The 24801-nt window shown below is 43.5% G+C and overlaps 1 protein-coding gene across 1 annotated transcript in view; it reads right to left on the reverse strand.

The window, feature by feature from the left end:
- reck (reversion-inducing-cysteine-rich protein with kazal motifs) overlaps nt 1-22412 on the reverse strand; it is a 100144-nt gene extending 77732 nt beyond the window's left edge. Inside the window, exon 1 of the mRNA XM_049565501.1 lies at nt 22221-22412. Coding sequence (XP_049421458.1) covers nt 22221-22293 — 73 coding nt within the window. The 5' untranslated portion in view covers nt 22294-22412. The remainder of the gene's footprint in view (nt 1-22220) is intronic.
- Nucleotides 22413-24801: the final 2389 nt, after the last annotated feature.

Raw genomic sequence — 24801 nt, forward strand, 5'->3', positions numbered from 1 at the left:
AATAATGTTGACTTGTCTTGTAGCTAAACAGAGGTAGTAAACACGCTCAGACTCAGAGATGTTGGCTGGCACCAGAGCTCCAAACCACAGCCCAGCCCTGGGTTCCAGTAAGAGACTTGGCTCACGTTGCTGCTTCCCCCTCCTTGTATGTGGACTTCACTCGACACTTTAACACACTGATGCTGAGCCGGGCTCTTCCAGTAATGAACAGGAAGATAAAGTCAGACATAGCAGGACAGCGGATGCACTATTATCATCCACGATCTCTGTCTTCGCTCTTGTCTCCTGTCCTGTATTCATTATAGTCTCTTAAGGACAGTTGACACCAAATATGACAAACGATTCTACTCTAGAAATGTCTCTCTTCACCCCAGTCCTGATGCTGACCCAAGTGGCAACCTCTGGAGCTGAAAATGGAAACTGCAGCTTCTCTAATGGCCACTTGAGGCTGGCTCCAAGAGCGAGTCAACCCACATAGAGTAGTGATGGCCAAACGAAGCCTCATGAAGCATTTGCTTTATTTTCTGAGCCCACTAGATGGCGCTTTTTGTTCAACAAAAGGTTGAAAGCACACTGAATTGCCACTCTTTGAGCCTCTCTCTTTAAACCATGAGCGCCATCTAGTGGGCTCAGAAAATAAAGAAAATGCTTCATGAAGCTTCATTTGGCCGTCACTACCATAGCCCCACCATTTTGGTCTCTGTTGCTAATTTTACTGTTGATGAAGACTGTACAGGGGGTACATTTTTATACAACACACCAATTTACATTTTATTAAGGATTAAAGTTACGCATGATTAAGGGCGTGGTCATATTGAGTGTCAGGCTTTCTGCGAGGTATTAACACAGCCCATAAAGCCCCATTTCTACCAACACTTTCGGTATAGTACCTTAGGAACTAAAAGTCACCCTTCAGACATGGTACCTAGACCCTCGGTCCTTTTAGTGTTTCCAGCATAAACAATACTCTCAAATGTGGGCGGGGTTGCTGAGTGTCACTCAGCACTCGCTGTATTTCCTCATCACTGACAAAGATGGAGGTCTGCACCTCGTTTTTCGTCCCCAGTTTCATTCACAGTTTACATGTCTGTGGAAACATGGATGCTACACATACACTTTTCCCCAGCAGCACAGAAGATCTATACAATTAGCAAAGTTTTAAGATTAGAGTTACCAATTCAGTATCTGACCAAATGTCTCTCCTGTTCCTGAGATATGACGCCGAATGATGGCCAGAAAAGTGTTTCATGCAGGACATATTGATGTCACAGTGAAGCTGACCTTTGACCTTCAACTTGAAAATTCTGATCAGCTCATCTTTGAGTCCAAGTGGACGTTTGTGCCAAATTTGAAGAAATTCGAGGTGTTCTTGAAATACTGCATTCATGAGAATGAGATGGATACAAGGTCACAGCGACCCTGACCTTTGACCCTTGACCACAAAACTCTAATCAGTTTATTCTTCAGTCCAAGTGGATCTTTGTGCCAAATTTGAAGAAATTCCCTTGAGGCGTTCTTGAGATATCAATGATGGGAAGGACGGACAACTCGAAAACCTCATGCCCCTGGCCAAGGCTATCACCAGCATGGAGGCATAACAACAGGCCAAACTCAGTTGGAGCGTGCAGTCTCCTCACGACTTGACGCCATTAGATGCTACCTAAATGTTTTTGTCACACCCAGAGTTAAACCAAAGTAGGTTGGCATACCTTTATCTACACTCAACTAGTGATGGCCAAATGAAGCCTCATGAAGCGTTTTCTTTATTTTCTGAGCCCACTAGATGGTGCTTTTTGTTCAACAAAAGGTTGAAAGCACACTGAATTGCCATTCTTTGAGCCTCTCTCTTTAAACCATGAGCGCCATCTAGTGGGCTCAGAAAATAAAGAAAATGCTTCATGAGGTTTCATTTGGCCATCACTACACTCAACTCACTCACCAGAAAACTGCTGACATTATATATTTCTGCAAACCATGAATATATTATATTTCGATGTCATTATGTAGCAGATACGTTGAAACTTAATAGGCCCGTTTCCACTGAAGAAGTTCCTGGTACTATCTGGGGGGCAGGAACTACTACAGGAACGTCCTCTCGTTTGGTCCTCTCAACTGCCGTGTCTCTACTGAGAGAGCGAAGTACAAGGAAGGTTCCTGTAAAGTTACGGGCTGCCTCTGCGGTGGAGACACGCACCAACGGCCCCGGCCCCGTAAAATTACCCCCAAGTTCCTGCGGTGGAAACGGACCTAATGTTTTAGTAACTATATGGTTAAATTAAGCCACAAAAAACACTTAGTTACGGTTAGGAAAAGATCTGGTTTTGGCCTTAAAGACCAGGCACAATCATGGCAGGAAACGCCATGATGTCATGGTAAAAAACAATCGATCTATAGCACTATCGCTGAACAGTGCCGGGTCGCTAAAAGCTGGGGCTGCCCCCTAATAGTCGACCAAATGTCAGCCAAACAGAAGGATCATTAGTCAGCAAGACTTCACTGGTCGCTTAGTCGCAGAAAAAACAACTCAAACCACCAAAATATATAAACTAATGATTACATTAATATCATAAACATGCGGGCGACTAGTCGACTAATGGCTTCAACTATTGGTCAACTAGGAACATTCTCAGTCGGGGGCAGCTCTACTAAAAACAACTGTTTTTGTTGTTTGTTGGACTCAAACAGAGGTCTGCATCATCCACCATCCCCTCCACCTCCCAATGACAAAGTCAGCTCCAACACTTCGTCACTTTAGCAGCGCTGATACATGTATGAAACATACAAATGTAACATATCTGTGGTTTGCAGAAACGTAGAATGTTGAAAGTTTCTTCTTGTGTCTGGGCTGCTACACTAATGTACAACTGAAAAACTGTAAAGTTCTGTACTGTACACTGTTTTATTTCAAACTGTGTCTGTATTGTACCGAGCTGAGAGACTAATGAGGAGAGCCTTAAATCCCGCTGTAACCCTGTCCTTATTTGGAGCTCTCTCTTCCAGTCCCTGCCCCCTCCCACCTCCAGCCGGCAGCCCCTTTGTTACACTCGCCCAAATTGACCACTGCTGGCAGACATTAGGAGACTTGAAGGAAAGTGAGGGTACTTGACAGGCCTGACACAGGCCGATGAAAACCAAAGCACTCGCTTATCAGTGTGTGTGTGTGTGAGAAAGAGAGCAGCCCCTCCGGTGGTGTCTCCTCAGCTGCCTGACACAGGGGTATCTGGATTCCATCACTGGGTCTGTTACACTCATCTTTGATGCTCTAAAGAGGAGCAGGCTTCCACTGTGTGTGTGTGTGTGTGTGTGTGTGTGTGTGTGATGTGGAGAGTGTGCATAATGAATGGAGTGAATAATCAAGAGTAACGCTGAAACCTGCTTTGTACCCTAAATTGAGCTTCTTAGGGTTTAAAGAGTCCATTATGTGGTCACATGGAGTCGTGGAGTGTTTCTGTGTGCAGATCACTGGGTTTATTGTGCAGGCTGATTCTCCGTTCTCTGATTTCCTCTCCCTGTCCTGCCTCACTCAATGTATACAACAACGAGTGTAAATGTACAACTGAGGTTGTCTCTCCAGCTGAGCTGTGGCTCTGCACTCAGACCTGAGGAGGCGGACTGGAAGATAATATCTACTCTCTCACAGCACATTGCTCACCTGCATGAATTTTACTGATTGAGGGGAAGTTTTTTCAGGTATTTTGGGTCATACACTAAATTATTGGACAAATTAACATCTTGACCTGATGACGGCGCTAAATGAAAATGACATGCAACCCATGGGCAGACGTGTCTATCTGCTGGTGGAGCTAGAGTTACAGTCAAGTCTGAGGGATTCATCCTCTCAGCATAGAGGGTGGGCGATATGGCTCTAAAATAATAACACAATATCTCAGGGCATATTTACAATAATGATATTCTTGACGATATGACAAATTAGGAAAAAATTATGCTCTGCCATTTCTCCTCTAATCATCACGCTGGGAACCTTGACGACACCGACTCCTGTGAGAGAGGAGAGGGAGAGACGCTGTGCTGCTGCCAGAGGAGCTGCTGAATGAGTTCCCTCTGAGCGGTAAGAGAAGTAAAACATTCAGGACGCCACAGTTTAATCCACACTACTGAAGCTGCTCCTCTTTTTGGAACCACACAGGAGTCGGACATAATTTTGCTTTCAGCCGTGCTTGTTGTTGCCGTGGGTAACAGTATGATGTCAATATATCAACAAGTCAAAATATCGCGAGAATCACAATATGAATTTTCATATTCTATTAAAAATCATACAGGTATTATCGTGAACGAGATGATATGGCACACCCCTCCTCAGCACTATGCACGTTTACATCAAATGACATGGCAACCTATACAACAGCTGTATATAGCTCCGTCTCCACAAAACCCTTTCAGTCCAGCACCTTTGGAACCAGCAGTAAGCCTTCAGACATGGTACCTAGACCCTGGGTGTGTTCAGACAGTCCTCTTAAATGTGGGCGGGGTTGTTGTCACTCACTGCTCTGTCCAGCACTCGCTGTATTTCCTCATCAGCGGTGACACAGATGGAAGTCTGCACCTGGTTTATCGTCCACAGAACGAGGCTGCACGCCCACATTTTCACAACAAAATAGAACAGGCTGCAGTGAGAGTCTCTCTCCATGGGATATTTAAAAATAGCAGCTTTGTGCATTTAGTCCTTCTCAGGCAAGCTCAGGGGTTTAGTGTTGCTGTAGCCCACAGGAAGTGAGGATTAGAATATATGACCTTCACATAATCCGCTCCAAATGAATCTATATTTTTAAAGTCATTACTAAAAGTGTGTGTCATATAAAAACTAAAGTGATGGTCAAAGTTGTCACAGTGAAATTTAAGGTGTGCTGATGGATTCACGTCATCAACTCATGCATTGAGTAACATTACAAGTTAACGTTCCACCTTAAAAGTTGCCGGCAGTCGGCCCAGTGAATGAAGTTATTTTTTTCTCAGGCTCCAGCTGCTGTGAGAGGCAGCAAAACATCCTTTCATTTTATAGTTACAGTTTACTAATAAAACTCTCCACAGTATGAACAGTGGTTACATGAGCCTCAAAACCAGACACAACTCAGCCCTGAGCAGAGTGAATGCTAAAAATCAACTTTTGTTGGCCGAATTATGCTGATTCTGTTCATCTGTCTGAATTCTTTCTGGCCTAAATGAACTGAGAACACACACACACACTCTGTCGCTCTCTCTTTCTCCCTCTCTCTCTCTCTCTCTCTCTCTCTCTCTCACACACACACACACACACACACACACACACACAGACAGCCTTTCCAAACAATGGCAGGTGACATAATAATTTGAGGGAGGGGGAGGGATGATGGAGGCCATTCAGTCATGTACAGTATGAGGCCCCTGGCTGGCTGCTAATGAGCGCTGGCCCCATTCTGGCTCAGCGTACACACAACAGGAACAAGAACTCCCCCTCAGCTACATTGTTACATTCAGCCTGTGGAATGAAGCACAGTGTACCCCTCTGCTAAATTGTTGAACTTCATTCAGCCATCCAAATTACACTTATAGAGCTTCTTGCACTGTGTGGATACTGAGAGCACAGAGGTGTTAGTCATGTGCAGCTATGATGTGAATATTGCTTCACTGACAGTGTCGACATTTGGAAGTGAGACTTAGGCCAAACAACTTTTTAAGTGATTTCACTGTCGCGGACAAGTTTCCAGTGTGAGAATAAAAAAAGTCTCAGTTCTCTTGGACTGTGGAGGAGGAGGAGAAAGTGGAGTGAACAAGAGTCAGAGTTTAGCTCGACTTATTTTAGTGAGAAATTTAAATTTTTTAAACAGTTTCATTCACACCGTATCTCACCAGGGATGCACAATATTAGAATTTTATTTTTTTGCCAATATCCGGTATGCCGATACAACTCATTTGGCCGATGACGTGCTGATTTTATCGTGCATATATTTCCATCTAGTACTTCTTCTTCCTCTTCTTCTGTGGTTAAAAAGCACCCGACTGGAGGATTCTCAACACCAGCTGTTTACCATGCACCCAGTTGCTAAAACTCGCATAGCAGTGATGGATATAAGGATTCATTCATTTGCATTTTCTTTTGTTAATTTTCTGAAAATTCTGTTCTAATATGAAGAACCCTTCGTCCTTCATGTCATTAGTTTCAACTCAGCAGCGTCACTGCTCCCTCCCACGCACCAGGAGACAAATACAAGAATGTCTGTGAGGAACATTTACATAACAGACCATCACTTTGACAGAGAGGTGAAGTCACAAATGTTGCGTATGTCCTGCTTGAAACAGGCTTTTGAAAGTACCTCTGGAAACACATGAGCTAAGGGATGAGTCAGCGTGAGGTCTGAGATCTCTCCAGGGGCTCTCACAACACTGTGTCCCCACCTGCAAATCACATCAGCTGTATTTTGTTTCAGCACCTGATGGTCAAATTGAGTTCGCAGCTTCAAACCCTACATGTGAGCGTCAGTGACACCACGAGCTGCACACATGCATGTGTGCAATGTGTGTGAAGCAATGTCAAGAATCCAAAAACAACATCCCATTCAAACCATATACCATCAAAGAGACGGAAGAGAGAAAAACAAGCAGCAGGAAGAGGCTTCTTCTGACGGGCAATAACAATCAAAGTGCATGAGAATTCCACATTAACTCCAAATCTGAATTCTCGGCGGTGACATGGATGTGGTGTAAGTGTGGTGTAAAATGGTGAACTGGGCCAGCTGGTGAGCGTCTCCGAGCCAAACGAGATGCGTGTGGAGTGAGAGAAATATGTTCTGGGATGGAAAACGCCACTGTGGTTTCTGTGGAGTGGATGAATCACAGAAGTTTAGAATGCAACAGACACTTTGAAAATTTCACGCAATGTTGTGAAACTTCTACAGGCAGCAATGTCAGATTCAGGTTTCATCGATAGATTTTATCACTGTGAGGCTGTTTCTGGCTCTCCGCAGAAAAACTTCCCCTCACATCCTCCACTTCTTCTTTTTCAGCTGTTCCACACAGCCATTTATCAAAATTGTTTTGTTGGTCATGATTTATTTTATTATATTTTATTAGTTTTACTATTTTTAACATGTTTGACTGAACTGATTTTAAACTATCTTTACATTTCCTTCAACAGAAAAATACTGTAAATGATCTTTTGATGAATTAAAAACAAATTGATTAATAGTCTTCAGACCAGAGGTAAGAAAATAAATGTGTTACTAAAAACTGGAATGACCACCTTGCAGTATGACTCCACCCACCAGTCCAGTGTTTCTGACAGTCTCCATCCATGTCAGTGAAAACATGGATGCTTCACACACAGAAGATCTATACAATCAGCACAGTTTCAAGATTAGAGTCACCAATTCAGTATCTGACCAAATGTCTCCCCTTCTGTTCCTGAGATATGACATTAAAACATGATGATGTCACAGTCAAGCTGACCTTTGACCTTTCAGGTAGAAAATGTCATCACTTTATTATTTATATCCTGTTAGACATCTGTACGAAATTTTGTCATAATTTGTGTATAAATTCTTGAGTTACAGCCAAATCAGGGAATTTTTGACATTTGTGCCAAATTTCTGGAAACTCTCTCAGGCCTTCTTGAAATATTCACAACAAGATGGATGTGAGGTCACACTGACTTTGACCTTTGACCACCAATATATAATCAGTCCATCCTTGAGTCCGGGTGCACGTTTGTGCCAAATTTTAAGAAACACCCTCAAGAAGTTCTTGAGACAACAAATCAACAAGAATGACAGATGCAAGGTCACAGTAACCTTGACCTTCGACTACCAAAATATAATACATTTTTTTGTTGTGTCCCGGTGAACAAAGTTGTTTTTTAAGATGTTGCGTTCACAAGAATGAGACAGATGAGGTCACAGTGACCCTGACCTTTGACTCATGACCATCAAAATCTAACCATGCAAAACGCGAGGCGCCTTCCTGTGTAATCAATCTATTGCTTTGTTCTTGTGTAGCTGCTGCCATGTTGAGGCAGAGGGTGCTGTCTGTAGCTGTGGTTGAGGGTGAGAGGCTGTCAGCAAATAAACAGAGATCTGTGTGGGTACATGAGACCCTAAAGAAGAGGCTGGATCATGGGGAGTACCACCAGTTGGTCCAGGAGCTTCTCCTCCATCATGGACGTTTACAGGCAGATTTTAGGATGACTCAGGGGCAGTTTGACAACCTGCTGTCTATCGTCAGGCTGTATAGCTCTGGGTATCCAGCAACCACTACCACCAGTTTCTCCTCCATTGTTTACCAACTGTAAACTTGTTGTCGTGACCACCACAGAAGCTCCGCCTCTCAGATCATCTGATAATACAATGGGAAGAAAGTGGAGATGACATGGGGCACTTTTCCACTCTGAGTTGAAGCTTTCCAACTTGAGGAGTTCAGAGCGCTCCGGCAAAAACACCAGGTGCCTAAAACGCAGAAACATGAGGCGTGTAGCAACGCAAAAAAACCCCGAACCTTACGTTGGCTTTTACAGTGCATCAGCCATGACTGCACACACATCCTCTTGTTCATTATCACACACAGAAAGCAGCCTGGATGTGATCCTAACTGCCGTGTGGGAACATTTCTGGACCCCATTTCCACATATATTCAATTATTATTACTGATGGAAACATTGAATCCAGAATAAGTTTTACACAACTTAAACCCATTCACGTCTTGAACAATTAAAAACTGTGACTTGACAACAGCTGTGATTTACAGCACATAATTACAGCCAACCACAATCTAATTGATTCAGTAAACTAAATACTGAACGGCTCATCATTAACATTCCAAAAAAAACATTCACAGAGAAGTTTGGCGTTCCCTGTGTGTCGATCCCCGCTGCAGTAAAGTGAGTTAATAGAACACAACGAAATGACACTGAGGCCGAACACAGCAGTGAGAGTAAAGATCCTAAATATCCTTCAGCATGGAAAGAGCCTGATGTTGTGGTGTTACCAGTCCAACTCATCGTTGCATGTAGACTATAATAGAGAGCTATTTTCTTCCATTTTTCTTTTCCCCTCCACTGAAGTGCCACCCATCAGAGCCACCGGCCTGCCCCACTTCAAATGGGCCGGGATGAAAAGTACTATTTCAACTATGACAAACAATCTGGAAATAGCAGCCACGCTCAAGACTGTGAGCCAGCAGCTGGGACGATAAGCAGAGGAATTTCAGTGCACCCCCTTCTATTTAACTGTAACTTTACGCTGGGTTTCCTGCCAGCCAGCTTCCTGTGTGTGTGGAAGGAAGGAGTGGACACAACAGCGTGGCTTGGCACTCTTTTTCAGGGCTTTTGCAGGTTTTAGAAAGCACTCAATTAAACTTTCTTGAACAGGTTATGATGTATGAATGGGCTGGATGGTGCAGCAGTGTGTGAAAGGATGGCAGGAAATAGACTGAAGCGCATTTATCCAGGAGAAGAAATCACTCTATCAGCAGGGACTGCAGAGAACCCCAACCACCCAGACAATCATACACCAGCTTTAAAGAATTTTAAATATTCAGTCCTCCATTAACCACAGTAAACTCATTCATTTGAGCAGTTGCTCATCTGAAAGCACCACTGTGGTTCTGCCCGTTAACTACACTGCATATATTTTACACCACTGCCAGAAAATTTCCAAAGCATGGCGCAGTGTTTGAGTGTCCGTCCTTCCAGGCAGCTGTTGGATTAACTTCGTTTCACTGTGGGATTTTTAACGACTTGCAAAGACCTGACACTTTCTGGAAGTAGCCTGATCCTTCACGGTGAGAATCACGTCTGCTTTAATTGTTGCGAAGTGCTGCAAAGAGAAAGACTAAAACCCCACTCCTGTGTATTTTGCCGTTTTTGTGATATTTCATATTTCCTGACAGTGTTAATGAGCCACACTGTTCGCCAAACATTTCTTTGCAACTTAATTTTGTGCTCAAAGTTAAAACAAGAAGGTTGCTGCCAAAACTGGAAGACAATGTACAACTATAGACTCCTTCACACATTCACTCCTCTTTACTCACTAGTAGGGGTGTTCCAGGCGACTAAATTCCCTGTAGACTAAACAAAAACTTTAAATAAGACCAGTCGACTAGTCTAAAAAGTCGAAAACTCAATTTATTGTCAAGTATTTAAAACATCCCAAAAAATATTGTGTGCATTAAGAGCCCTTTGAAGCCTTTAATCACAATCTTCAACAACCATGTCGGATTTTAAATGCTGCTGAAGTACGAGACACTTTGCGCTGTGCGGTATGAATGTGAACATGACGGCAACTCAGTTAAAAGTTAACCACTAAAATAACATTAAAGTAAATAAAACAACATTTTAACAACAAATTATAATTAAATTCCAGCTGAAATGAGAGGCATTTTGCTCCGTGCAGTATGAATGTAAACCCTGCACATAAGTGATGGCCAAATGAAGCCTCATGAAGCATTTTCTTTTATTTTCTGAGCCCACTAGATGGCGCTCATGGTTTAAAGAGAGAGGCTCAAAGAATGGCAATTCAGCCTTTTGTTTTACAAAAACCGCCATCTAGTGGGCTCATAAAATCAAGAAAGTGCTTCATGAGACTTCATTTGGCCATCACTATTGCACATTATCTGACAACAACTCACTTAAAGTTAACAAATAATATAACATCTCAAAAAAGATTCATTGCTGCTGAATTCATTTTCTAGATCAAAGTGCTGCCAAACCGCGCTGGTTTTGTGAGAGGACATCTCTCCGATTTAAAACTCCGGTCTACTCGAGCATTACTGCAGGGAGGGGGACTGCTGTCTGATGGCTCTGTAGCACCCACTAGTGGCGAGCAGCTGCATGACAGTTAAGCAGCCTTGTACATGAATAAAACACTAATTGGTTTAACCAACATTTAATCATTTAGACGTCTAGTTGCACGCATCCCTACTCACTATGTATGGCGTCCTATGTTGAAGACTAGTGAGCTCATCTGCAACATGAAAAACACTTTGAGACACTACTCTGGTCATTTTCTTTCGGTCACTGCTGTCGCACAATTAAAACATTTCATATCAATGTCAGCTGGTCACCATCCATAAAACAGCAGTGATGAATACTTGATATAAGCGCATATTCCCTAAATGAATAGATAATGTTACAAAGCAGGTTGAGGCTGTTTGTGTTGTGGCCACAGCTATCATCGGCATAAAAATCAGCCTTTAAACTTGAAAGAAATTATTTGACTTTTTTATCTGACATTTTTAGCCATCCCACCCAGCCCTAGGTTGAGCCTGTGTTTTAGGATTGTAAGGGACTGTCTCTGCAGTTTTTGGACCCTGCACATCACTGGCTACCGTTACATGATGGCTTCTCATTCCGAATGAAATAAATCTGAATGAAATCATTCAGAATTAAAGTCTTTCCAGGTAGTTTACATGGGAAATATTCATTCCCAATGAGGGTTTACACGGGAGATCAGTTTAATCGCCTTTATTCAGGTGTGCGCAAGGTTTGGGGCAGGGAAGGTTCCTGATTGGATAGGGGGCGGGGCGGATGTTACGCGTTTACGTTTACCGGAAGAAAACACTGTAGTCCTCGCTCCGGATAACAAGATGCTTGACGACGCCGTTCTTAGTGCCTCTTTCAGGCTTGTTTTGCTGATATTCTTGAAGCAGCAGTACGACAACAACCTTGTTCTGCTAATGCTTCGTCTGTTGAGAAGGAGAAGGGAGGCAGAAGGTCGAAGAAGGGAGACAGAAGACCGTGCTGTGGCGAATGGAAACCAGTGAGTACAACAAGTCCGACTGCTCTATCTCAGCCCGTTGCTATGCGCGCTATATATGTCATCGCGCCAGAAGGGCAAGGAAACGAGCATGTGCAGAAAGACTGGAATGAACTTAAAGAGGAATGAGTGTATACAAGTGCGAGAAATTCTTTCATTCGGAATTAGAAACGGAATATTCCAGCCCCTTACATCGGATTGAATTTTCAGTCCCATTGGCCATTTTCATTCTGAATTAGGTGTTTACAAGATCACTTTTAATAGGAATGAAAAGGGAATTAAACTGTCCATGTAAATGTACTCAATGTAAAAGGCGATCACGTAGGTGACCTACTTTGGATTAAAAACGGTGAATTTGCTGAAAGGTGACAAGTTTACATGCCTGATAAACTCACAAAATCAGCTTTAATTGACTACAGCTGCTATAATGATGTAAAGTAATAAACAGACACCTTGTGGCGTGTGCTATGTTTATTCTTCTCCGTCTGATGAATCAACGGAGAGGAAATGCTGAAAACAGGAGGCGCCTACGACGTCTTCTAGTTCTGATCGGTTTTGTTCGGGTAAGTCGATTTGTTTAAATATTTTGACGCAGTGTTTAACTGAGTTGCTGATGAGTTTACACTAGTCCAACCATCTGTTGTTTGTTCTGATCGTACAGTAACAAATTGTTTTCCAAAACTTGCCAAAGTTGCTGACTTTGCAAGGTGTTCTGGGAAATTTCATCTTCCACTTCATTGAAAGTGTGGGTCGGGGCTCCCCTGGAATCTAGGACTGATTTAAAGTGTTAGAAACCACTAAACGTGACCGCGCACAACCAATATTTCTAGGGGAAGTGTGGGTATTGGAACAGGCCCTTACAGTGAAGAGGGTCTCGAAACAACACTCACATGTTACCGCTGAGTGTTACACTGGGATTGTGTCAGGAGGGGATCTCTCTCCGGCCACTACGGACAGGAGACAAAATAATTCTGAGTCTGAGGAGCAGCACAGCAAGCCATGGTTAATGTGTCCCTGTTAACATCTAGCAACACTCGCCGTGCAGATGACACACTGAGAAGATCACGATACAGATTTCACCTTTCAGATGTTGATTAAAGGCGTAAAACAGTGAACACTGACTTTTTCAATGACAACGCTTCACAGAGGAACAACAGTGACATGTGTGTTACACATGAGCAAACACTGAGCAGAGCTGCCTCTCACATGCTACTGCCCTCCTTCCTGCATTCCTCAGGGCCGCTGTGGGGGGAGAGTTTAATGGGTGGAGGTCAAAGGTCACTTCCTGTGCACTGATTAATTGAGATTTGCCATAAGGAGCTGAGCATTAAGGGATCAGCAGAGCATGTTTGGCAGAAAACAGATTTGTGGTTCACCCTGTAAAAAGATGAGCAGATAAACTACATCTGTTTTCTTCTTCACCCAGAGAATCATTCAAACACTTCTGGGGCTTTTAACACGAGGAATGACATTCGGGGAGATCTGATAGTGATCCCTATCCTACAAAAGTAGCATGTGAGAAAATTGGTGACATGTGAGGCAATGAAAAACTTGTGCTTCTACCAAGTTTCCCTCGGCGTCTCTGACAGTGTTCAGCGGGAGACACTGATGGGTGGAACATTTACTTGTCCCTGACACAGAACTAATGTTGTCTGCCAGATGCCTCAGACGGACATCTGTGAGAGAGACGTGAGGAAACTTCAGGGAGAGGAGCGGGACAGGCCGATGTCCTGCTCCGTCTCAATACTCTCCTCTGATGGACTTGTAGTTCTCAAATATAATATGAAAGCCAGAGTTACATCAGTTTATCAGTTTGCTAATCAGTAAAGTTTGGAAATCTAATGAGCTGACTTTCAGCATGAGGCGACCATAAAATACTTTGGACATGGTTAGCAGACTTCACTGCAGGGTGTTAGGCAAACATGAGTACTACTTCACCAGCCGCTACATGTTGACAGTCGAGAGGGCAAAGAAAACACAGTGATCATTAGCTTCAGTGTGGACTGAGTGCAGCTGATGTTTATCTTGGTCGAGGAAACTTAGGGCACTGTCACAGGACTTACTGTCCTCGTAAACTACGTCCTTAAATTTTTTATTTTAACTGAGTTTGGCTCTACACCGCAGACTGCAGAATAAATGTGCCTCGCTTACTGTTTATTGATAGATGTGCATTTTTGTTACTTCAGACACACAAATTTCCAAGCTCAAGACATGCGGGATTTTACCTGGCAACATAGTGCTAATTGTCTACTTGTCAAGAGTGTTGTGTCAAGGCGAATTTATACTTGTGCGTCAGCTTTCAGACCCTATGCTGTAGCCTACGCCGATGTGATTATTTATTTTTGGGCAGTGGTGTGTCTGTGTCAGACAGAGCTATAAAGTTTAGTTGATTCAAATCACACGTTAAACACATATTCAACACACATTAAACACACATTAAACATGGCTTAATAGAGACAATTTCAAACACAAGTACACAAATCAGCTTCACTATAACTCGCAGCATTCACAGACAAACACTTGTCTTTATCTGGACACATTTTACCCTCAAATACAACATGCTAACGTTATTAGCACAAGCCTATGGCATTTTACATTGTATAAATTGGCCTAGCAGCTAGCAGACTTTTCCTCTACTCATATGAAGCCAGGGACAACAGCAACATTTAACAAAGGTAACGTTACAAAATTCGGCTCCATTACAGCTCACAAGGTTCACTGACAAAACAACTGTCTTATACTAAACACGTTTTCCAAACAAATACAACATGCTAACGTTATTAGCACAAGCCTATGGCATTTTACATTGTATAAATTAGCCTAGTGGCTAGCAGAGATTTCCTCTGCTCATATGAGGCCAGGATAAATCACACACAAGACTTAACATGCTATTTTTGTGGAGGCTTTATTGTCTTCACAATTTATTGTTTCTTATCTGTGAAATTAAAATAAATACAAGCTTTGTTTCCACTGAGGGAAATGGTGTCAGCTTACAGAAATAAACAGGAAGTCTATTTCATTTCTGAGGAGGTCAGGCTACGGTGTAGGGCACGGCATCGATTCAACGCAGAAGTGTAAATCTTGCTTCAGGCTTCTTTTTTAACAGCAAGTCAAAGAAGAAGAAAGGAGAAGAAAGCCTGGGTTAACAGAGCCAATAACCACCTTTGTAGTATCTGTTATCTCTGACTGGGGCTTTAGGCTGTGTCGAGCAGCTAGCGCAAAGAGAGCCTGGCTCTGTCCGACCTGCTTCATGGTGCAGCCCTCTGGACCTGCTCATTATTATGTTCATTGGTTGTCTTGAAGATGCATTAAATTCAAGTCTCAACTTGGGCAACAAACTCAATAAATTAATCTGTGTACATTGTATAGTATGCAATAAAAACAGTCACAAAAAGTCACAGATAGTGTGCCATAATAAACGTCATAAAAACTGTTATAGTATGTGATGTGTTGACGTGCGTCTCAGTATCCGGAAACCATCTCACACTTTGCGGTGTGTCTATATATATGGTTACATAAGGAGCCTTTGTAACCAGTCACATGCTGACCAGATGTAAACTAGGTAACACACAGACACACACACACCCAGATGGTAGAGTACGTCCTGCCCTCTCATTTCATATTCAATTAGCAGAATCAAAGAAGGACGAAGACCTGACCTACTGTATCTTGTGTGTGTAATGGGAAATGACATAATGAGGGGCATATGGCCCCAAAGAGTGAGGAAGAGGAAGGGAACAGAGGGAGGGGCAGAGAGGACAATTCACTGGTCAGCGTTTCAGCTACATTCACTCAGGTGTTTAAATGTCTATAAGTTCAATTAATAGAGTTAATGGACCCTTTTAGGGCCGACGTCACGATGACATCATGTTATCAGCTGGAGGTGCAGCTGCCTCTCCCCCACAGGGCTGTAGGCTCCATAGGAGTGTTAAAATGTGTTTGTCTTGTTGTGTTATTGGGAGCCAGAATAGAAGGAGTCATGGCTCAAAACCAGCCGCCACTGCCTGTCAACAAAACAAAGATGGTTAAATGTGATAAGACCAAAGGACTGGACGGAGGCCATCATCAAAAATGCTCACATGTGCAGCGCACACTTCATATCAGGTTAGGGAAAAAGTATTTCCTGTTGTAGGGATGAATAAGGTTATGTGTATTAAGGGTTATCATGTCCACCTCATCAGAAACTGGGGAGGGATTAAGAGGAAGATTGGATTTGACTTTATGTGTTAGTGTCAGAACTGGTGCCGCCACAATTACAAAAATTCTCCTTTTGGTAATCAGTGCTGGTTGAATGTTTTACAAACAACGTTATCGGTAGCATTTGACTCCGATAGTGGCTGAAGGCTGCACAGCTTCCACCAGTCACACGGGGACATATGTCATTGACCACAGCTGAAGGAAGGGAGGAGCTGATCAGTGGGTGCAGCTCAAGCGGCAACATCAAGGGCTGGAAAATTAAGCCAACGCAGAAGTGCCAAAAACTGCAGTTCCTCTGACGTCCACTTGAGGCTGGCTCCAAAAGTGAGTCAGTCCTCACAGACCTCCATGTTGAAATGTCAAACTTTACAGCAGAAATAAACATGTTTACAGTCTGATACTTAAAACGGTTTTGGTCTCTATAGCTAATTTCCTGTTTACACTTTATTAAGGCTTGAAGTTACGCATGATTAAGGACGGGCTGCTTTGAGTGACAGACTGTCTGCAGATAGTGTCCTCGGTTTCTCAGTACGCTCCACCTCTCGCTCCTCCACAGCTACAGCCTTGTGTCCAAATATGGTCACTTCTGGCTTTAAAACAACAAGATGGCGACGGCCAAAATACCGAACTCAAGGCTTAAAACAGGAGTCCACAAACCAATAGGTGACGTCACGGAAGCTACGCCCATCACTTTTACAATCTATAGTACGGCTCTCTTCTACTGTATGAATTTTTGGGCTGAACTGCAACAACGGGAGCCTGCTGTGTAAGCGAAAGTCAAGGTAAACTATAGTCCGTGACTGGATGACTGCCTGCCACTTCCTGTTTCAAATTGAAGTCGTTTGCTCCCACACACTTGTGTCTGCTTATTCCTTTCTGGCCAGACAGAGAGCTTCATTTCATCAATCATTTCTTTACTTCTAAAGACATTACTCAACATTTCTGTAAGTGTGCCCGTGTAAGCCACTTAGCTTAACTTTCCATGTGCAGTCCCAACAGTATTGGCCAATCAAGTTTGAGTGGTGAGTAACAGTCCATGTGGAGAGGCGGAAGGCATTGGGCAAAATGCAATTGCACAACACATCGGCTTAACTGCCTTTATACTGCAATTAAAGACATGAGTCAGTGGTTTGGTACACAGTGCACTGCAGTGAAAACCTGAGAATAAGGCCCCATTTTCTAGTGATTAAATCGCAAATTGTGAATCAAGCAGGATTGTGAAAGAATACCACCACTGACAGGAACACTGCTGGGAAAGTGCACAGACTTTAACTGCATAAACAGAGGTCACAACACAGGGTAAGACACACAGAGGTTGTGTAGTAGGAGGCTGGAGGGGCTAAAGAGACATCAGCATGCATCCACTCCAGTCTGCCGCAGTCTGGGACGTCGCCGTGTTTCAGGAAGTCATTTGTTCTGCAGCGACAACATGCACACCAGCTTCAGACTGATGTGTGACTCTGCCACTACATCACACTGGTTGTCTCCAGTCAGCTCACACTCACACAGTCACGACAGCCTCCACAACTCCTGCTCCAAACTATTTCCATTCAGCCGAACACACACAGTTTTATTTTGGAAATACTGGAGTTACAGCCCAGTCGAGCCGACTGTAGCCCGCTCAGATTAAACGGAAATTTGTCACAACTTAATTGCTTTTCCACTGTAGTGTTTCAGAACAAATCATGTTGGGGGAGAACGCAGAGATAAACAGCCTGTACCAAATACAGTATGCACAACATGATACAGGTAGGCTACTGGAAGAAGACAGGAAGTACAGGAAATGAACAGAAAATATAATTATACTGGAACATCCCTTTGCTTATGTCTTATACAACAAAAAGCAACAGAGTCAATAATTCAGGAAATATTAAATATCTTGACTGCTGCAGCCTGAAATCAAAACAGATACGAGCTTTTAGGATTTGATGGTGGATGTAGTCACTCCTTTACTTTAGTTATAGTCATACTACTACGATGTAAAAATACTACTCATTAAGTACTCATTAAGGCACTGCATACTACCTGCTCAGGTACACTGTACGCTACCTGCTCAGGTACACTGTACGCTACCTGCTCAGGTACACTGTACACTACCTGCTCAGGTACACCGTCCACTACCTGCTCAGGTACACTGTACGCTACCTGCTCAGGTACACTGTACACTACCTGCTCAGGTACACCGTACGCTACCTGCTCAGGTACACCGTACGCTACCTGCTCAGGTACACCGTACGCTACCTGCTCAGGTACACCGTACGCTACCTGCTCAGGTACACCGTACACTACCTGCTCAGGTACACCGTACGCTACCTGCTCAGGTACACTGTGCACTACCTGCTCAGGTACACAGTACGCTACCTGCTCAGGTACACAGTACGCTACCTGCTCAGGTACACCATGCACTACCTGCTCAGGTACACAGTACGCTACCTGCTCAGGTACACTGTACGCTACCTGCTCAGGTACACAGTACGCTACCTGCTCAGGTACGCTACCTGCTCAGGTACACTGTGCACTACCTGCTAAGGTACACTGTACACTACCTGCTCAGGTACACCGTACGCTACCTGCTCAGGTACACCGTGCGCTACCTGCTCAGGTACACAGTACGCTACCTGCTCAGGTACACCGTACGCTACCTGCTCAGGTACACCGTGCACTACCTGCTCAGGTACACTGTGCACTACCTGCTCAGGTGCACAGTACGCTACCTGCTCAGGTACACAGTACGCTACCTGCTCAGGTACACCGTACGCTACCTGCTCAGGTACACAGTACACTACCTGCTCAGGTACACAGTACGCTACCTGCTCAGGTACACTGTACGCTACCTGCTCAGGTACACAGTATACTATTTTTACCGACTCTGCGGTGGTTCCAAAAACAGGAGCAGCTTCAGTAGTGTGGAATAAACTCATTCAGCGGCTCCTCTGGCAGCAGCACAGCGTCGCTCCCTCTCCTCTTTCACAGTGCGCACACAGAAATCGTGTAATATGATGATATTATTTTAGAGCCATATCGTCCACCCCTAGTCTGCTAAATAGCAAGTAAGAGGGAAAATATGTGTTTTTGATTTTTGGGTGAACTGTCCCTTTAAACAATGATAACAGAGAAAGTGAGCTTGTCCTCTTAACGTGACTGGCACTGTGGCGCACAGCCCCCGACCCTCACTGGGCAGCTTATGTCATTGTTTTGGAAAAGCTCGGTTTACAGCAGGAGTTTTACACACTCTGTTTTAGTCTGGCAGCAGGGAGAGGAGGCTCTAAGTAGACGTACTCTAAAACACCAGAGGTGTTGTTCTGATGTGCTGCTGACAGCTGTTGCCACCAGTATGTTACCAGCAACTCCCCCAAGTGTTTTCAGATAGGCAACAGTTAACTCTACTGTAGGGCTGACCAGAAAGGTCATTAGTCTGCGAGATTTCATTGGTCGCAGAAAAAGAAAATGTGAGCTGCACCTCGTCAAAATACATCCAAACCTATATGACTGGACCATGTGTGACTTTACTTTGAAAGGACAGACACAGGAAGTGTCCACGCTCAGCAGTCAGACATATATTAATGAAGGTTCATTAGTACGGTTTGTATTTCTCTGTAATGTAGCACAGTGTTAACAATGTTACTGATACTATTCTTTCTCACACCTTCAACTCAAACCACCAAAATATATCATTTAATCATTACATTCATATCAGAAACATGCAGGAGACTAGTCCACTGATGGACCCTGATGACGGGGGCAGAGCTACTTTATTTAAATACTAGCTGGCTACACAAGCGTTGAGCAGATGCATTTACGTATCTGCAGTTGGCTTAATTAAAAAAAAACAAAAAAAAAACATGACGTAAATGAGACTGTTGATGCTGACTTCCAAAGCAAAGTGGCTCTCCGGGGAACACAGCAGTCACTGGAAGCTAATTTGCCCAGAAAGACAAACTGTCAACCAAAGAGCTGACCCTTAATCTTCTGGGTGTATTTCTCCTTCTTTATATTTAGCCTTGACAAAACACTAGCAACAGGCTGCTGGTTTGGAAAGACATTATATTTCGTAGCAAATCCAAATATCACTACACCAAGGGATGGCCAAGAAATCCAACTCTGTATGCTACACTTTAATCTTGTGTTCACAAAACTATAATTAAGTCTGCAGGACTCAGGCCCATGGCTGCTCGCAGTGGACATGGAAAGAAAGGGGGCTGCCGTTCACTTCCCTTCTTCCCCTCCTCTTCCCCTTCTGCTTTGAGGAGTCAAATTGGTTCCAGATGCATTCTCTCACGGCTAGCCGCCATAACCGAATCACAACATGAAAGAGACAAGTTTCGCAAAAACTCGAAAGAGAAGTATGGAACGTATGGAATTTCTACACAAAATAAGTGCAGGGAGGAAGTTGGAGGAGAAGCCATTATCATCCGACGGGCAAAACCTCCCGATCACTCTCCCACACTATTTACACACCTTTTTGGATTTTCTGGGACCTTTATTGCCGTCACATTGGGAGACAATGTGCACCCCAAATGAGGATCTAAAGAGCTGTGTTTCTTTCATGTTCCTGGCAGATGTGTCAGACAGAAAAAACTGTACAAAGTAATATTTAGCCGGAGCAAATCCACATCCTGCACCCATATGGAGTGAACATCAAAGACCTACCCACCAGCATGTTAGACCAATTTATAACCCTGCCCATGGAGCCCCTTTGGATAAAACACCCACTAAAGGAGGCGAGGATACACACTGGCCAAAGTGATAGCAAAGAGAGGCAACAGCTTGAAGGTCTCTTGAGAAGACGTCTCGCCAAATGGCTCAACACTGTAGCAACAAAGTGCAAAGTGGCAGCTCCATGTTGACTCAGCCAATTAACAAGTGAAAGCATTTCCATGGCCAGTTGTCCTGCAGCACCAACACACACCTCTGTGTTTGTCTAACAAGTCCCAGTGAATTAATTAGCACCCTGAAAAGCCAACACACTATTCAAACAGACACATATTGCTTACATGCTGCTCTTTCTGTCAGCGGCCAGACTCCACTGAAACACAAGGCAGTTTTATTTCCTCTTGCTCACCTCAGAAACTAGTGAATTTAGGATTTGGGATTAAATCTTCAGCCTTGATAATCACATATCAGTCTTTGTTGTTAATTGAAATAACTTTCTGCTGAATGCCTGCAAGTGCTTGCTATTTTGGAGACATTAAAATATGGGAATACTGTTAAAACAGGAGGTATTTTAGGTAATTAAATGTGCTTTGAGGTTTGGGGTGGATGCCGAATTGCAGAACACGTCCTAATGTTTCATTAAATGTGTTAATAATTATTCATAGAAACTGCGCACATTTGCCAACAACCAAAAAGGCGTAAAAGTGTTAAATTCTTAAAGGAGTTTCGCATGTAACGGTCCCTTCTCACTTTTTTCCGATCCGCTATGTCAGCTCTGTTTCTCTCCTCTCCCCGGCGATTTGTCACATAAGCAACCGAGCAAATCTACTTTAAAAAGCGACTATAGTCTACCAGCAGTCAAGTTACGTTATTAACACGAGGAACCCGGCGTCCTTTGGTTTATTAACTGCGCCATAAAACTTCAAAAAGATTTTCCTGTTGTAAGAAAACGCTACACAGGATGCTAACCCCAGAGGTTCCCCCGGACCGACAGAGCTCATGCTAGCACTCAATCCAAAAATGATTAATTCACCGTTGCTTTGCTTTTCGGGGAATATACCACCACTAAAAACCTTTCAAGTATATCAAAGGTCCACTCTTTAATTCGGCGTGCAATACATACTCTAAACATGCCTGAATTTTAACTTTCACAATAGTTTTTTCCCGTTATTCCCACAGTCAGCTCACACCTAGACGCGCCAGGGTGGGCGGTAGCTAGCATTGTCAATGAGATAAAACGTACAGGTTTTGTTTTATAAAGTGCAGGCTGCTTGATATTTTGTCACCCGAATTTACCAGAGGACGTCACTGATTCACAAGACATCTTAAAGTCTACTCTGCGATGTGGTGAAGCTCACTTACAAGCAAGGCAACGTAAAATTGTAAGGTTTGCAAAGGGAGTTTGGCGCGATGCTCTCACTGCTTAGAACCTATGGAGCCAACAGGATGCCAGCTGTCAGTGGATCAACAAGTTAGTCCCGAGCTGCAGCGCTGCAAAGAGCCGATGGCTTTAAGCTTGAATTGTACACTGTTGTGTTATTTCTCACAGAAATGCATTACAGACATATGACACACACACACACACACACACACACACACACACACACACACACACACACACAGACTCACCCTGAGCTCGGAGCGGCTGGCAGTAAAAGTTTACGGCGAGGAAGAAACTGATTATCTGGAAACACACACGCATCTTATTGAAATCCTAAAGTGCATCGTGGACAAGAAGACATAGAAAACACTGGTGCTGTGACATGCTCCATGAATCCCTGTTAACTCTCTCTCTCTCTCTCTCTCTCTCTCTCTCTCTCTCTCTCTCTCTCTCCAGGTCTTGTGTGTGGACCGCAGAGGACATGCGCAGAACGACACCGGTTAACGGTGACCACCCTGTGAGGCTGCACAGATCTAAGAATACAAGACTGGCATTTTAAAACACAACAAACAGACTTATTTTAGATATTTAATCCTTGTACTGCAGGATGTTTGTCATTTTATTCACTTTAATAAGCTGCTGCAAGCACACAGTGTAGGGGAGACCGGGGACAGTTGAGACACTGTTTGCAATTTTCCCGATTAATCAAAAAAAAAGGACATTTATACGCTGGAAAAAACAATTTGCGAAAGGTCGAAACCACAAAAGCTCTCTGGTGCCCACTCAGCTACGGATAAGAACATGACATCAGCAGGAGGAGAGCTCGTTATCTCTACGCAGCCGGCTGCCACAACGAACAGCTCATGGAGTCTGTGTTAATATACTTTATGAAGCGTTCAAGCTCTACTCGCACAGCTCTGTGCGGAGTCTGCATGTTCTCCCCATGTCAGCGTGGGTTTCCTCCAGGTGCTCCAGCTTCCTCCCACAGTCCAAAGACATGCAGGTTAATTGGTGACTCTAAATTGTCCATAGGTGTGAATGTGAGTGTGAATGGCTGTCTGTCTCTATATCCCCTTTTACACTGCCAGATTTTCGGCGAATGTTGGGCCGTTTTGCCGGCAAGCTGCAAGCGTTTAGGGAGGAGCTGTTGAAGACTTGTGGGAGGAGCTGTTGATGACGCCACACGTGCGAGCCACTGGCGGTGGATAAACAGGAAACAGCTGATAGCAGGAATTAGCGAGCAGCTAGTAGCAAGAGGGAAACACAAACCTGACAGACACTGTAAAGATGAGCAACTGGGGAGACAAGGAATTGCGCGCCCTCCTTGTCCTCGCAAACGAAGAGGCCATTAACCGTCAGATGACGGGGACGGTGAAGAACGGGCTGACTTACGAGAGAATCACCGAAGGACTGACCAGCCGCGGCTTCCCTCCCACATCACCATCCCCGATTTTGTTTTTATGCTGCCAATGCTGAAAAAACACTGATTGGGCTTTCCTGCAAATTTGCACAACTCCTGTTTAAAAAGGGCTAATGTGTCAGCCCTCCCATGAACCCCAACAGGATAAGCCGTTACGGAGATGAGTAAATATGAAATAGATATTAGAGAGGGAATGATGATGTATCACATACAGTAAAAAGGCTCTTTGCTTATTTATTTAAAGATGTTTTTCATGTGACAGAAGGTCATGTTAATGAATGTGTAACACTGAATCTGAGCTCATTTAAAGGTGTGAAGTGTGATGAAAGACTGAATGACTTTAGAACTGTTCATTCATTTTGTCATAGCGTTGATTTCTGTGTTTCCCTGGAAACAAAAGAAGAATAAATAATAACAAACAAAAGAAACACCAATATAAAAACACTGGTTGGCAAAACAGTTATAAATATTGGTGTCTGTGTCCAGAGTTTCAAGTGCAATTAGAAAGTTAATTTATACATTTTATTATTGTTTTATAAAGTAAATTTACTGTATGATCTTCTGAAGAAGGGAATTTGAATTTTTTTTATCGATTATTGATTTTTATGCTTATTATAACACGTGTGCAACAAGTTACTGAAAGTATATTAGCACATATTTATATCTTATTTTTCACTGTTAGCTCGATTGTTTATTTGTATTTTGGTTATTAACATGCAGCACTTTGACTGTTGAGCTGCAGCGGGGAGCGACCGCCTCGCGCACCAAACAGTGTTGTGCAGCAACGTGTTACTAGTGATGGCCAAATGAAGCCTCATGAAGCATTTTCTTTATTTCATGAGCCCGCTAGATGGCGCTTTTTGTTCAACAAAAGGTTGAAAGCACACTGAATTGCCATTCTTTGAGCCTCTCTCTTTAAACCATGAGCGCCATCTAGTGGGCTCAGAAAATAAAGAAAATGCTTCATGAGGCTTCATTTGGCCATCACTAGTAACAGGTGCCATTAACTAGTGATGGCCAAATGAAGCCTCATTTCTTTATTTTCTAACTAGTGATGGCCAAATGAAGCCTCATTTCTTTATTTTCTGAGCCCACTAGATGGCGCTTTTTGTTCAACAAAAGGTTGAAAGCACACTGAATTGCCATTCTTTGAGCCTCTCTCTTTAAACCATGAGCGCCATGTAGTGGGCTCAGAAAGTAAAGAAATTACTTCATGAGGCTTCATTTGGCCATCACTACCATTAACTCTGTCATCTGTTGTAAGAACCATCCAAAAGGTTACACGAAAAAAGCTCGGGCTTAAATAAAGACCCGGGGGTGGAGGGGCCCACAGAGAGCGGGCCCTTGCAAGAGGTTCAGATTGCCACCTTGGAAATATTCCTGTGTTCAAAGAGGAATGATTAAAAACA

Source organism: Epinephelus fuscoguttatus, linkage group LG21 (genome assembly GCF_011397635.1).
Source record: "Epinephelus fuscoguttatus linkage group LG21, E.fuscoguttatus.final_Chr_v1".
Classification (NCBI taxonomy): Eukaryota; Metazoa; Chordata; class Actinopteri; order Perciformes; family Serranidae; genus Epinephelus; species Epinephelus fuscoguttatus.